The sequence below is a fragment of the Salvelinus fontinalis genome, chromosome 23, assembly GCF_029448725.1.
Source record: "Salvelinus fontinalis isolate EN_2023a chromosome 23, ASM2944872v1, whole genome shotgun sequence".
NCBI classification, from domain to species: domain Eukaryota; kingdom Metazoa; phylum Chordata; class Actinopteri; order Salmoniformes; family Salmonidae; genus Salvelinus; species Salvelinus fontinalis.
This window is the reverse complement of record NC_074687.1, coordinates 37,392,025-37,407,012: the sequence shown is the minus strand read 5'-3', so window position 1 is coordinate 37,407,012 and position 14,988 is coordinate 37,392,025. Positions and strand designations below refer to the sequence as shown.

Genomic DNA, 14,988 nt, shown 5'->3' with positions numbered 1-14,988 from the left:
TTATTAACTGGTGCCTCTGAGGTTATCACTATTTACGGTGTGATCTCATTAGATAAAGTCTTTGTTACAATCCTTTCCACCGTTCAGGTTTTATAGAGCGAGTTACTGCATCTTTACTGTCCATGGGATTTGTAAACAGAGCTAAGCAAAACAGGATTCCTTTATTGGTGTGTTTACTGCGTAGTTTGGCCCATTAGTTGTCCAGATTTTGCCATTTGGGAGTCCGTCCATGGCAATAACATGCATTTGCATTCAAATTGTCATCTTTTTCTACAACCTCTTCTTCGTTCTTCTGAAACACGGGAAATAGCATTGTCTGTTTTGATAGAGAACATTCCTTAAGGGACTAGTGCGTCCCAAATGGCACACTCTTCCTTCAATAGTGCACTACTTTTTACCGGAGCCCTATGGGCACTGATAAGAAATAGTGCTCTATAAAGGGAATAGGGGTCCATTTTGGACATAGACATTCTTGCGGCAGGGAAAATTCTACGTAGAACGTGGAACATGACACGTAAAGCTACAGACACAGTGGATACTTTGTGGGGTCAGAGGTTAGCTGGGAACCCTAGGCGACATGTAATGGGCTCCTGGTGTTGGCCTTCCTTTGATATGGACCTGTTTTATTTCCTCGATAAATCTCATTGGTCTCCTGTGAGCAGCATGAAACCAGATCACAGAGGTGGAAGGTGACAAACAGGTCACCACCAGCGATGTGATGGTAAAGAAACTAGGTGGGTAAAAGCTTGAGCAAAATAAGAAAGGTGCAGAAACGGCGTTTTCCATGTGGTTACCCTCCACTACACCACTGATCATCACCAACCCAGTTAGTTAAGTCGGGCATTAACGCTTCAATTATCAATCAAACCACAACCAATGTCAGGCTATTGTTTTAAAATCATTATTGTGTGTGAACCTCGGTTTCTATGGTATGTTCCCTTGTGTTTTCCCCTAGGAACTCTTGGTGTGGTTACCGAGGTAACGATGAAGATCCGGCCAATCCCAGAGTACCAGAAGTACGGCTCGGTGGTCTTCCCAAACTTTGAGGCAGGAGTGGCCTGCTTACGAGAGGTAGCCAAGCAGGTAAAAGACCATTACCATCTTGTGTTGAGTGTTTGTACAATGTACCTATAGGTTACATTATAATAACAGTGGGAACAGTAGCTAAACTATGCAGGTATTGAACAGTGCAGATCAATGCTATATTGTAGTGTACAAACAAAGTGGTCAGTCAATGATTGGCAGATCTCCTATTCTGGGAAGGAATTAATTTGAATGATAATGAAGACCATAATAATGAATAAGCTACCTCTTTTCACTCTTACTGGGTAGTGCTGATGCAACCATTATCGATGACTACAAGCATATGATTTGTGCAGCTCCGTTCGTTACAGAAATTACTTGAGTCGGTACACTAGTATAGCACACAATTAAGGTATCGACCATTGAGCCGTGGCTTTTCATGGACGTATCCACACACTACCAGGAATGTCTGCTCATGTCTACAGGTTGTGTATTATTGTGTAACAAATGTTATTTCAAAGTCATTTGAAAGGTTTTTCTCTAAATTACGAAACATAATGCAGGTTCAACTTTCACAAGGAAAATGACTAGAATAAAGTGTGGGATGGAGAAATGTTTCCAAAATAAAATGAAACATGCTCCTAAATTATACCTTTTTTTCTCTCTCCAAGAGGTGTGCACCTGCATCCATCCGGCTCATGGATAACGAACAGTTTCAGTTCGGTAAGTCAACATCATTCAAAACCCTGCCATTTCATCTCTGCAAAGGAACCTACATTGAATGTATAAAACATTAAAACACCTTCCTAATATTGAGTTGCACCCCCACCTCCGTTTACCCTCAGAACAGCTTCAATTTGTCAGGGCACGGACTCTACAAGGTGTCAAGTGTTCCTCATGGATGCTGGCCCATGTTGACCCCAATGCTTCCCACCGTTGTGTTAAGTAGGACGGATGTCCTTTGGGTAGTGGACCATTCTCGATAACCACAGGAAACTGTTGAGTGTGAAAAACCCAGCAGCATTGCAGTTCTTGACACAAACTGGTGCGCCTGGCACCTACTACCATACCCCGTTCAAAGTCACTTAAATATTTTTTTGTCTTGCCCATTCACCCTCTGAATGGCACATATACACAATCCATGTCTCAATTATCTCAAGGCTTAACAATTCCTTCTTTTAACCTGTGTCCTCCAATTCATCTACACTGATTGAAGTGGATTTAACAAGTGACATCAACAAGCGATCATAGCATTCACCTGGTCAGTCTGCCATGGAAAGACCTCATAATGTTTTGTACACTCAGTGTGTCTTTGTTTAACACGGGAGCTCAAAGTGAAGTAGTAGTCTATGCTCTCTGGCTCCACACGCTGCCTGTGCTGTGTGGATGACCTGGTTTCCATTTCTAAGTAATTCCCTCTAGTTCCCTCCACAGTTCACCCCCCTCTGTAGCCTTTCTCAGACAAGGCTGGAGTCTCAGGAACATGCTAGTACTTTTTAGAGATGGGGGGGGGGATCGATATACATATCGGGATATTTTTCATGATATATTGCATCGTTTTGACAATAAAGCAATATTATTTTTGCGCTAGTTGGCTGTACCTGCACCAAAACTCCAGTATTTTTCCTTCATAGCTTGTTCTCCATCTTTTTAAAAAGGGAGACAGTTTGTTTTCAGCGCTTTGATTTCCACGACTTATCAAAAGTCGTTTTCTCATGGCTCTCTCTTGTGCCTCTGCAGCAGGAAAATGGAGGAATATGTTTGGAACATCGAATCTCAATAAAAGCAGAGTATCGAATCGCAATGCATGTAGAATCACAATATATATCGTATCGGCACCTAAGTATCGTGATAATATCATATCGTGAGGTCCCTGGCAATTCCCAGCTTGAGTCTATGCCATGTCTTTCTGCTCAATCATTGTATTTTGAAAATAGTCTAATTCCTTGAATCTGACATTCTTTTTAATTGCCATTTGGCCTGGTTTTGTGTGAGGCTTTTCCCCCCAACTGTAATCCATTTGAGAAAAGAATACAGCATTGGCAACGTTTCTTCATGTATGCTTTTGCCTCTCTCTGCTGCGTTGCATTAAGTTAAATGTAGTGTTATTTCAGCAGAGGATCTAGCGGCACACACACGCACGACTCGTGGATTGAAGCCCAATGAAAAATGACCTTGGCAACAATTAAGCAGTTGTTATATTGAAGTTTTACAATATTTTTCTTGAGGTCTGGGGGAATGTATCAGGTGTTGGTGCCCGACATCTTTGTAAAGTTCTTCAGTCTCCTGGGATCTCATTAGTCTCCCTATATTCCCACTTTTCACCGAGTGAGCACTTCTTAGCATTAAGCAGGCAAGATGAAGCGACCAGGTTTCTCACTAATAACTGAACCTCAGTCTGGACTGATAGGATACCTTCTTGGACTTATTAGTGCCTTCCCAGCAAACCGGGAACATTCCCAGGATATTAGCGAGCATTCTCATTAAGTTCTAGTTAGGATTTTATCTAACATGAGCATGATAACATTCAAATGTTTTTGGTTTAAAAAAAAAATACACATTTATTTTAATGTTTTAAATGAAATATTCTTGGAATGTTCTAGCATCCACTAAAATGTTGTGCACAACATCTGTAACAACCACCACATAACATTCCCCTAAGGTTTTTTATTAGGTTTCCAGGTAATGTAACAGAATGCGTTCTGTGAATGTTCTTGCAACGTCAGGCAAATGTTTTATGCAAACACTGTATAATCACCAGCACACCTGGACAGTTTTTGTGTTATTAGAACTTTTGAGGCAATCTAATGAATGTTCTGGGAATGTTCACAGAACCAATTTTTGTTTGCTGGGTTGCCTTCCTTTTTAATCACCCTGGCTGCTGAGTGAGGGGATCTGATGTATTCAATGGGCCTGCTCATTTCCGAATTGTACAAAGTAAAATATAAAATATAGGGACCACTTATCTCAATACGCTAGTAAGATGAAAATGGCAAGTGGTATGTTAGCCATTGACATGCATTAAATGCAAATGAACAAAAGGCAGACTGGGGGGAAATGACACACTGTATGTATAATCCCTCTCCTCTCTGGTCGTTGAGTATTTAATTAATGAGCGTGATGGCTGCGGGAGACCTAAAGACCCACAATCAAATTTGGAATGGAAACAATTGGGACACTAAGTGATGAAGAGACTGTGAGACGGAGGGGAAAGAAATGAAGTGTTCAGTCTCCACAGAGTCACCCAGGACTCTACCCCACTGTGATTGATAACCATCCCATCGGCTCCAGACCCTCATTTTAGCTTGTCCACAGGCGCTTTGTGTGTCCGATCACGAATAAATCAAAACGTGCGGTGGCTGAGGAAGACGGATATGGCCGTGTCAAGCCCACTTCCCCTCGGAAACCCACTGATTTATTGTCCCTGTCGCAGGCACTTGTAAAGTTATTCAAATGTTACCATTTATTTTCCTCCTTTTGTTTCCACACCCAAATAAATGTGACTTAGTTGCCATGTTAGTCCTGGAGGAAACAGGCAGGAGATGGGTGGGCTAAGTGTGACCAAATGTGTGAATAAACGATATCGGTAGTTCCTCTAAACTGTATTGTTCTAAAGAGAAAAGACAGAGGTCCACTTGGCTTTTGAGTTAAGGGACTTGGCCCTTCTGTTTCTACAGGTCATGCCCTGAAACCTCAAGTGTCGTCCATTTTCACAAATTTTGTGGAAGGGTTAAAGAAATTCTACATCACCAAGGTAATTCTTAATGATTTGGCAGAAATACTACTCCTCATTTCTCTCTTGTATGTCATTTGTACTTTCTGGAAACGGTTAAACAAATTTTACTTCACTGTTTTTCCCAGTTCAAAGGTTTCGACCCCCACCAGTTGGTTGTTGCCACCCTGCTGTTCGAAGGGGACCGCGAGAGGGTCTTGCAGCATGAAAAACAAGTTTACGACATTGCTGCAACTTTTGGGTAAGTAGCCCCCATTTCCTTCTCTCAGGTCAATAGATGTTACCCAACATACATCCTAAATTTGTGAGGGTTAAATTCCCCCCTTTTATTCTGGAAGACTGTCTTCAGCGCACAGGTTGCATACAACACGTGAGAACCACAGTTGGTACCTGGTACATTCCTCATTGTGAGAAATCTGCCTTAGGCCTTGCTTGGAGGCATTCCATTGCCATAGTGGAAGAGCTTGGCCCCTCAGGCTGAAGGTGGTGTGTTTGAACCAATCTAAGACCAAGTATAAAGAGCAGTGTGATGGATCACATGTGGCCGTCCTCCTGTCAGACCTACTTTGGTGACGGGGGGGGGTGGCCTGGCCTGGCTATTCTGATTGATTGTGAGGCAGATCAATAGAGGCCCTGGTGGAAATAAGTGATCTATCAGCCTGAAAGGGATGCTATCTCTCTCCATTCTGTATATCTGCACCTTAACTACAACAGCAACAAACCTGGGTTCCTCATAGTTCCCCTACATGTTCAATTCACCTGCGCTCGTGGAATTCTGGAGACATTCCTTCGCTCCTCTAACAACCCTGTATACAACTGAAAGGCCCAAAAGAATTGATTATATATACAAAAGTGTGTTGTCATGTGTAGTACCACAGAGGTCAGTGAGTAGGGACTTGGTGATGAAGCCGTGCTGTAAGGCCCATGTCTGGGGTGCCTGAAGGCCTCCGCTGGGCTGGGGGTCCCACCCTGCCCGGAACCACACTGTTCCACACCATTAAAGAGGAATCAGAACATACTGTAGCAAATAACTCACTTCTTCATCCCCCTGAACACACCTCATCCGCTCTGCACCTAGTCATCATAAACAAACCTTTCATGAAAACACTGGACCCATGAGAAATACCGTTCTTGTCTTGGTGACCCTATGGATTGTGTATTAGTGTTGCTCCTTGGCCCAGTGCACAGCTTCCAGTCCATTCCTCAGGTCACTGGCTTTGTGCCCTCAGGTAATATCCTGACCAATTCATAAGTTTAATCATTGAAAAGGCCTCACCTACCAGGCAGTGTGTTGTTTTAGTTTTTCCATAATTTCATCATCACTTGTCGAGAGCCTGTGATCGATTGGGTGGGTCTGTAAGGGATATTGTCTTCTGGTTTTAAGAAATTAGGGGAGAAAAGTACAGGTAAATCAATTTAGTGATTTCTTAATGAGCACGTCCTGATTTCATTTGGGTTGTTGGTTGAAAATGTTATTACCCGTGGCGGGTGATGGATGTGTGGTTGACCCGCAGGGAGGCACAGAGCGGCAATCATTGATTTGAACATTGTGGCAGTGACAGGTACTGACGGGCATCACAGGCAGCTGTGGTCAGGGAGAGATGACAGGGCCAGAAAGGAACCTGTTAAATATTAACTTATCTTTTTCCAGGGGCCTGGCAGCTGGAGAGGACAATGGACAGAGAGGCTACATTCTGACCTTCGTCATCGCTTACCTCCGGGTGGGTCACTTCTTCTCCTCTATTCTGCCATACTCTCCCAGTGTCCAGAGACAGCTCGGGGAGGGAGGGAGGGGGCACTGCTCACAGGGGCAGATAGAGACCTCTGTCAGCTGATAGGATAGAAGGAACATACACACAAAGGCTGCAGAATGTGACCTCTGAGATATCTGGCGCCTCTGTTCAGCCAGGGATGTCATGTTGCCATTCGAGGAATCTTGGCATGAGCAATTGACAATGAAAAGCGCAGATCTTTCCCTTACGCAAATTGTGAAACACTAGCTATATTGTGTGCCTCTTTATTTGACTTCCAATAATAGTTATTTTATCATATATTGTCCCCTTCTATTATGTTTTACTTCAGCATTTCTCCTGCGGTTTATTTAACAGGACTTGGGGATGGACTACTACGTGGTCGCGGAATCATTTGAGACATCGGTGCCTTGGGACAGGTAAAGACAAAGATGGCAACTTGTTTAACCTTTGTGAATGAACGAGTGTCTCTGAACTGGTGTGACAATTCGACATCACTCTCTTCCCACACAGTCAGTTTGAAGAGCCCCAAAGACAAGTAGCTCGACCCCCACTCCCTCTCTGACATTCACCTTCATGCCTGCCTTCTCCCTCCATTAACTGGCTGTGCGTGGGAGGGAAGACTGCCTCTTCAGCCCCAGCCTGACTCTGTGCAGGGGGAGCGAGAGGGAAAGCGAGAGACATGGCCAATGTGATGCATTCATGTGTGCTGCTGGGTGTGAGATTGAACATGAATTTCCAACATACAGTGTTGGAAATTCAATGTAAAAAACCTTCCCATTATGAAACCACACAGTTCTTCCCACACATGAACAAAAATGACTGACTCCCTTGCACCTTAAAGCGATATCTCAGGAGAGTAACCCCCCCCCCCCCCTTTTTCGCAGACACACACACACGGACACACACGCGTGCTCAGCACCCCACTGTGTAGACTGCCTGATGGGGGTTAGCAGGCGAGCATATGTTCAGGGCTCATTACCCCTCTTCCTCCTCCATCTCTTCACACTAGGCTGCACATGCCTGGGAGTGACGGCCATTAGAGAACAGAGTGAGCCAGTCTCTCCCAGCTACAAATACCTAGCACTACAGTCTCCATAATGGTGTGAGGTTTTCCATTTTGTCTGTCTCTCTGTCTGTGTACCCCACAGTTCAGGGCCAGAGGCCTTCTCTTCACATAACTCTCGACAGCTCAGCTCCACCTGTCGTACTGGGTTAAATCATGGGGCTGTGCACCCTATTCCCTATATAGTGCATTACTGGGTCTCAGGGCTTATATCATGTCCTAACATTCTGCTACTCTTCAGGAGAACATGCTAGTCTTTATGTTTCTTCCTCCTGTTGTCTTTCTTCAGGGTGTTGGACCTTTGCCGGAATGTCAAAGAGCGTATTAACCGAGAGTGTAAAGAGCGAGGGGTCCAGTTTCAACCCTTGACCTCATGCAGGTACGTTTAGGAAGAGACCTTTCAGCCGTCTTGGTTTCCGAGCGACAACACACTTGCTGACATCGTGGAGATCATGTTGAAAACCTGGACATGACCTCTGCATCTCTAACTCCATGATTCAACTTGTGTACATATTTGACCGGTGTGGTTGATCATATCCTATGATTATATCTTCTCAAATGTGTTCCCTGCTATGAGTGGGCCAGTAGTGTGTGCGCGCAGGCAAGAGAGGAGTCCTGTGTGACCTTCCCTGTGTGACCTGGCCACACACGCACAGACCGCCTGCTCCTTGCTCACTGTGGACAGATTAGGGCCCAACCTGATTAGGCTTCAGCCATTTATTTCCCGCCTGCAGTCTGTCACATGATTGATTTGCCCATTTAACCTCTAGAAGCCAGTACACCCTCCGAGCGATGGGCCACGTCACAGGAACAACAGCTCTTCCCACAACTCCTCAAAAGAGATGGGGGCTAGAGAAAAACAACACAGTAAAGAGATGGGGGCTAGGGCAAAACATCACAGTAAAGAGACGGGAGGCTAGGGAAAAACATCACAGTGAAGAGACGGGAGGCTAGGGCAAAACAACACAGTAAAGAGACGGGGGGCTAGGGCAAAACAACACAGTAAAGAGACGGGGGGCTAGGGCAAAACAACACAGTAAAGAGACGGGGGGCTAGGGCAAAACAACACAGTAAAGAGACGGGGGGCTAGGGCAAAACAACACTGTAAACAGACGGGGGGCTAGGGCAAAACAACACAGTAAAGAGACGGGAGGCTAGGGCAAAACATCACTGTAAAGAGACGGGGGGCTAGGGCAAAACATCACAGTAAAGAGACGGAGGGCTAGGGCAAAACAACACAGTAAAGAGACGGGAGGCTAGGGTAAAACAACACAGTAAAGAGACGGGGGGCTAGGGCAAAACAACACAGTAAAGAGACGGGGGGCGCCTCCCGGGTGGGGCAGTGGTCTAGGGCACTGCATCGCAGTGCTAACTGCGCCACCAGAGTCTCTGGGTTCGCGCCCAGGCTCTGTCGCAGCCGGCCGCGACCGGGAGGTCCGTGGGGCGACGCACAATTGGCATAGCGTCGTCCGGGGTAGGGAGGGTTTGGCCGGTAGGGATATCCTTGTCTCATCGCGCTCCAGCGACTCCTGTGGCGGGCCGGGCGCAGTGCGCGCCAGCCAAGGGGGCCAGGTACACGGCGTTTCCTCCGACACATTGGTGCGGCTGGCTTCCGGGTTGGAGGCGCGCTGTGTTAAGAAGCAGTACGGCTGGTTGGGTTGTGCTTCGGAGGACGCATGGCTTTCGACCTTCGTCTCTCCCGAGCCCGTACGGGAGTTGTAGCGATGAGACAAGGTAGTAATTACTAGCGATTGGATACCACGAAAATTGGGGAGAAAATGGGATAAAAAATAAAAAAAAGAGACGGGGGCTAGGGCAAAACATCACAGTAAAGAGACGGGGGGCTAGGGCAAAACAACACAGTAAAGAGACGGGAGGCTAGGGCAAAACAACACAGTAAAGGGACGGGAGGCTAGGGCAAAACAACACAGTAAAGAGACGGGGGGCTAGGGCAAAACAACACAGTAAAGGGACGGGAGGCTAGGGCAAAACAACACAGTAAAGAGACGGGGGGCTAGGGCAAAACAACACAGTAAAGAGACGGGAGGCTAGGGCAAAACAACACTGTAAAGAGACGGGAGGCTAGGGCAAAACAACACAGTAAAGAGACGGGGGGCTAGGGCAAAACATCACAGTAAAGAGACGGGGGGCTAGGGCAAAACATCACAGTAAAGAGACGGGAGGCTAGGGCAAAACAACACTGTAAAGAGACGGGAGGCTAGGGCAAAACAACACTGTAAAGAGACGGGAGGCTAGGGCAAAACATCACAGTAAAGAGACGGGAGGCTAGGGCAAAACATCACAGTAAAGAGACGGGAGGCTAGGGCAAAACAACACAGTAAAGAGACGGGAGGCTAGGGCAAAACAACACAGTAAAGAGACGGGAGGCTAGGGCAAAACAACACAGTAAAGAGACGGGAGGCTAGGGCAAAACATCACAGTAAAGAGACGGGAGGCTAGGGCAAAACATCACAGTAAAGAGACGGGGGGCTAGGGCAAAACAACACAGTAAAGAGACGGGGGGCTAGGGCAAAACAACACAGTAAAGAGACGGGAGGCTAGGGCAAAACAACACAGTAAAGAGACGGGAGGCTAGGGCAAAACAACACAGTAAAGAGACGGGAGGCTAGGGCAAAACATCACAGTAAAGAGACGGGAGGCTAGGGCAAAACATCACAGTAAAGAGACGGGGGGCTAGGGCAAAACAACACAGTAAAGAGACGGGGGGCTAGGGCAAAACAACACAGTAAAGAGACGGGAGGCTAGGGCAAAACAACACAGTAAAGAGACGGGAGGCTAGGGTAAAACAACACTGTAAAGAGACGGGAGGCTAGGGCAAAACAACACAGTAAAGAGACGGGAGGCTAGGGCAAAACAACACTGTAAAGAGACGGGAGGCTAGGGTAAAACAACACTGTAAAGAGACGGGAGGCTAGGGCAAAACAACACAGTAAAGAGACGGGAGGCTAGGGCAAAACAACACAGTAAAGAGACGGGAGGCTAGGGCAAAACAACACAGTAAAGAGACGGGGGGCTAGGGCAAAACAACACAGTAAAGAGACGGGGGGCTAGGGTAAAACAACACAGTAAAGAGACGGGGGGCTAGGGCAAAACAACACAGTAAAGAGACTGGAGGCTAGGGCAAAACAACACAGTAAAGAGACGGGAGGCTAGGGCAAAACAACACTGTAAAGAGACGGGAGGCTAGGGCAAAACAACACAGTAAAGAGACGGGAGGCTAGGGCAAAACAACACAGTAAAGAGACGGGAGGCTAGGGCAAAACAACACAGTAAAGAGACGGGGGGCTAGGGCAAAACAACACAGTAAAGAGACGGGGGGCTAGGGTAAAACAACACTGTAAAGAGACGGGGGGCTAGGGCAAAACAACACAGTAAAGAGACGGGGGGCTAGGGCAAAACAACACACTAAAGAGACTGGAGGCTAGGGCAAAACATCACAGTGAAGAGACGGGAGGCTAGGGCAAAACAACACACTAAAGAGACTGGAGGCTAGGGCAAACCATCACAGTGAAGAGACGGGAGGCTAGGGCAAAACAACACAGTAAAGAGACGGGAGGCTAGGGCAAAACAACACTGTAAAGAGACGGGGGGCTAGGGCAAAACATCACAGTAAAGAGACGGGGGGCTAGGGAAAAACAACACAGTAAAGAGACGGGAGGCTAGGGCAAAACAACACAGTAAAGAGACGGGGGGCTAGGGCAAAACAACACAGTAAAGAGACGGGGGGCTAGGGCAAAACATCACAGTAAAGAGACGGGAGGCTAGGGCAAAACATCACAGTAAAGAGACGGGAGGCTAGGGCAAAACAACACTGTAAAGAGACGGGAGGCTAGGGCAAAACATCACAGTAAAGAGACGGGAGGCTAGGGCAAAACATCACAGTAAAGAGACGGGAGGCTAGGGCAAAACAACACTGTAAAGAGACGGGAGGCTAGGGCAAAACAACACAGTAAAGAGACGGGAGGCTAGGGCAAAACATCACAGTAAAGAGACGGGAGGCTAGGGCAAAACAACACAGTAAAGAGACGGGAGGCTAGGGCAAAACAACACAGTAAAGAGACGGGAGGCTAGGGCAAAACAACACAGTAAAGAGACGGGAGGCTAGGGCAAAACATCACAGTAAAGAGACGGGAGGCTAGGGCAAAACAACACAGTAAAGAGACGGGAGGCTAGGGCAAAACAACACAGTAAAGAGACGGGGGCTAGGGCAAAACATCACAGTAAAGAGACGGGAGGCTAGGGCAAAACAACACAGTAAAGAGACTGGGGGCTAGGGCAAAACAACACAGTAAAGAGACGGGGGCTAGGGCAAAACAACACAGTAAAGAGACTGGGGGCTAGGGCAAAACAACACTGTAAAGAGACTCTTGTACTGGTGTTTCCTTTCCCTGAAGCACAGTGTTACATTGATAAGGATTTAGTTTAATTTTCAATGCAGATCTTTTTGCCCTGGTTAGAGTTATAGTAAATATGCACATGCCTACTAAGATGGTTAATATCCAATAAATGTTTAATGATAAGGGAATCAAGCATCATTTTATCATATTAGCCCTGCGCTTCTTAAAAGGAAGCACGTAAAATTTTCAAATAGTATTCATCTTTTGAACTGTGCAAAATGTCAGTCATTATTATAATTTATTGTTTTGCGTATTCATGTGAAAGCACAATCTTTTAGCCAGTTGCGGACAGCCAGTGTTGAAGCTTATTGTGTCCTGAACCATTGTAAATGTAGCTCAGATAATCCAATCAAAGTGTGCTGATGGCTATTCAATGTCCTGATAATGGGATGTTATTAAAGGTGACTGATCCAGCGCATCTCCTCCGCGTCTCAGAAAACATGAGGGAGAATTGGGGTCAGAGGTTCACGAGAAAACACCAGCCTCTCGCCTCCATCCGTCTGCTCTCCGATTCCAATGAGAGAGAAAAAAATAGCATTTATTGTTACAAAATTGATTTTGGTTCTACTAAACGATGCTCTCTTTGGATTCATGTGGAGATAAATTGCAGTGGGACAAGTGTGGACAAAAGCATTTAAGAACATAACTCAGCCTTTATTCTCTGTTGTGAACATTATCATGTTGAAACCCTTTCCTCTTGCCTTGCAGAGTGACTCAGACCTATGACGCTGGCGCATGTGTTTACTTCTACTTTGCCTTCAACTACAGAGGACTGGCGGATCCAGTACATACATATGAACAAGTGGAGGTAAATCTACGGAGCACTCCAAATATGTGCTAGCTACCCACTCACAGACACGCATCCTTTCTGACCTGGAACTCTAACCGTTACCACTCAGGAGGATGTATACCACCATTAGTAAGGGTGATGATAGTCATTGTGGAAATAATGGGTTCATTGATGCATTGATTGATGTGTGTCGTCTGTTGTCCATTCCTAGCACGCTGCTAGAGAGGAGATCCTAGCCAATGGAGGAAGCCTCTCGCACCACCATGGAGGTACAGTCAAGTGAACATCCCTACATCTAACCATTTCAGCACGCTTTGGCACCGTTTCTTCGGATCAAAACCCGACAAATTCATAATACTGACCTGCCTCCTCACTTAGAGATGGGTGGCAGGGCAGTGGTTTAAAGTCACATTAGGGTAGTCTGACAGGCTCTTTCGGTATGCTGCTCTATGTAAGAAAGCAGGCACAGAGTCTTTTGAAAACCTCTGTTTTGGCTAGGAGGAGACATTTCATTGCTTCCTTGGCGCGTCCAAACTTTCCCACAGTGCAGACAAGCGAGTCTGCCATGGCTCTTTTGTTCATTTCAACACGGGCCAAATGAAACGTGAGCAGGGGAGCGAGGAGGAAAAACGACTCTGTGGTGCCCTATCAGGGCTAACCGAAATGGCTACCTTACCTTATCTATATTGCCATCCGCCTGGCCGTTTTCATACATCACTTCAGGCTATTCATCACGCCTGTCAAAAACAGCATGCAGTGAATCAGCTGCGATATTAAATCACAATTTATCCTGAAGGCGGGGAAGGTTAAAAATTAAAAGATTGCTAATACTAGAAGGCAATGGGCCAGGGTAAATGATGCCGGTGTTATCGCCCGGTATTTACTGACCTCCAATCGGTGGGCCAGCCGGCCACCCGGGGCTGAGCAGGGAGGCTGAGCAGGGGGGTGTGGGGCCAGGGGGGAGAGGGGATATTGATGCAGCTTCTCGGTGCGAGTCCCACTCTGTAATTGTGATTAATAACAGCTGGGTCTGCTATCTGAGCGAGGACAGGCCGGTTTGTCTGCCCACAATCACCGCGTGACAAATGGAGCTAGTTTCACTGGGTTTTGTGTATCAAACAAAACAGATGTAGTCTGGGAGGACGAGGTGGGAGGCCACCGCAGGAAATATACATTTTTCTAACCTGTGTTTACACCAGGTCAGGCTGCCCAGGGCGCGTGCGTGCGCGTGTGTGTGTAGTGGCTCTGGGTGAGTGGAGTGTTTTGTTTGTTTGTTTGTTTGTGTGTGTGTGTGTGTGTGTGTGTGTGTGGAACACTCTATCTACAGTTCTCCACTATCCATCCCTGCAGCTTAATACACTCTTGCTACAACAAAACTAAATTTTTACACAAATATATGTGGACTGGATTTGACGGGTCGGTTTAAGTACATTTTAGAAGTAGTCAGATACCATCCATTCATGACAATATATTCTATTGTTTTGTTGTTCTATCCCCATTGTTTAGCTCTAAGGTGGTCACTGTTGCGTCAGAGTAGAATGTAAAAGGAAACTTAATGTTTTAGCAGGAGCAGAGCTGTTGGCACACCAGTCAGGTTGAGAGTCATCCGTCTGTGTAAACACAGAAACAGTCCTGGTTCTTCAGACACTCACTCCATTGGACTTGTCCCTGTTCATATCAGAGAGACACAGGGCCACTACACTACCCCCTCTTTCATGTCCTGGTCTCTATTTGTCAAAACAGGCCAGTACACACAGAGAGACTGAGTGGCAAGGCTCTCAGCTCAGTCCTATACTCCACATGAGAAGTACTCCAGAAGAGCAGGAAGGCAGCTCCTTCTGACCGTGTGGCTCTATAGAATGTCGGCCTAAATGCCACCGGTCAACTGCACTACTACACAGGTCACCGAGTAGCACAGCTGGAAACCAAGAAAAGTGGGTTGAAATAGCTTATTTTCCGTTCATTAGCCATAGCTCTCGTTGTTGGGCCGTCTCCCAGAGGTACACAGAAATATCCCCTGTTTCTAGACCTCAGTGTTTCTCTTTCTCATTCATTTCCAAAATAAGTGCCTGCCTGCCTGCTCCTCTTTGCATGTCTCAGCTGTATGGCTAAACCCAGGGTAGATTGATTGCAATAGCAGGCGAAAAGGAGGGAAAATGACAAGATAGATGTGTAAATTATCACTGTGATGGAGGCAATGATGCAGT

At 46.4% G+C, this 14,988-nt stretch overlaps 1 protein-coding gene across 2 annotated transcripts in view; it reads left to right on the top strand.

Moving 5' to 3' along the window:
• LOC129821244 (alkyldihydroxyacetonephosphate synthase, peroxisomal-like) overlaps positions 1-14,988 on the top strand; it is a 36,740-nt gene that overhangs the window by 17,938 nt on the left and 3,814 nt on the right. For both annotated transcript variants that reach the window (XM_055878677.1, XM_055878680.1), the window contains exons 11-19: positions 956-1,083; positions 1,695-1,746; positions 4,701-4,777; positions 4,885-4,997; positions 6,408-6,477; positions 6,865-6,926; positions 7,863-7,952; positions 12,700-12,799; positions 12,993-13,050. In XM_055878677.1, coding sequence (XP_055734652.1) covers positions 956-1,083; positions 1,695-1,746; positions 4,701-4,777; positions 4,885-4,997; positions 6,408-6,477; positions 6,865-6,926; positions 7,863-7,952; positions 12,700-12,799; positions 12,993-13,050 — 750 coding nt within the window. The remainder of the gene's footprint in view (positions 1-955; positions 1,084-1,694; positions 1,747-4,700; positions 4,778-4,884; positions 4,998-6,407; positions 6,478-6,864; positions 6,927-7,862; positions 7,953-12,699; positions 12,800-12,992; positions 13,051-14,988) is intronic.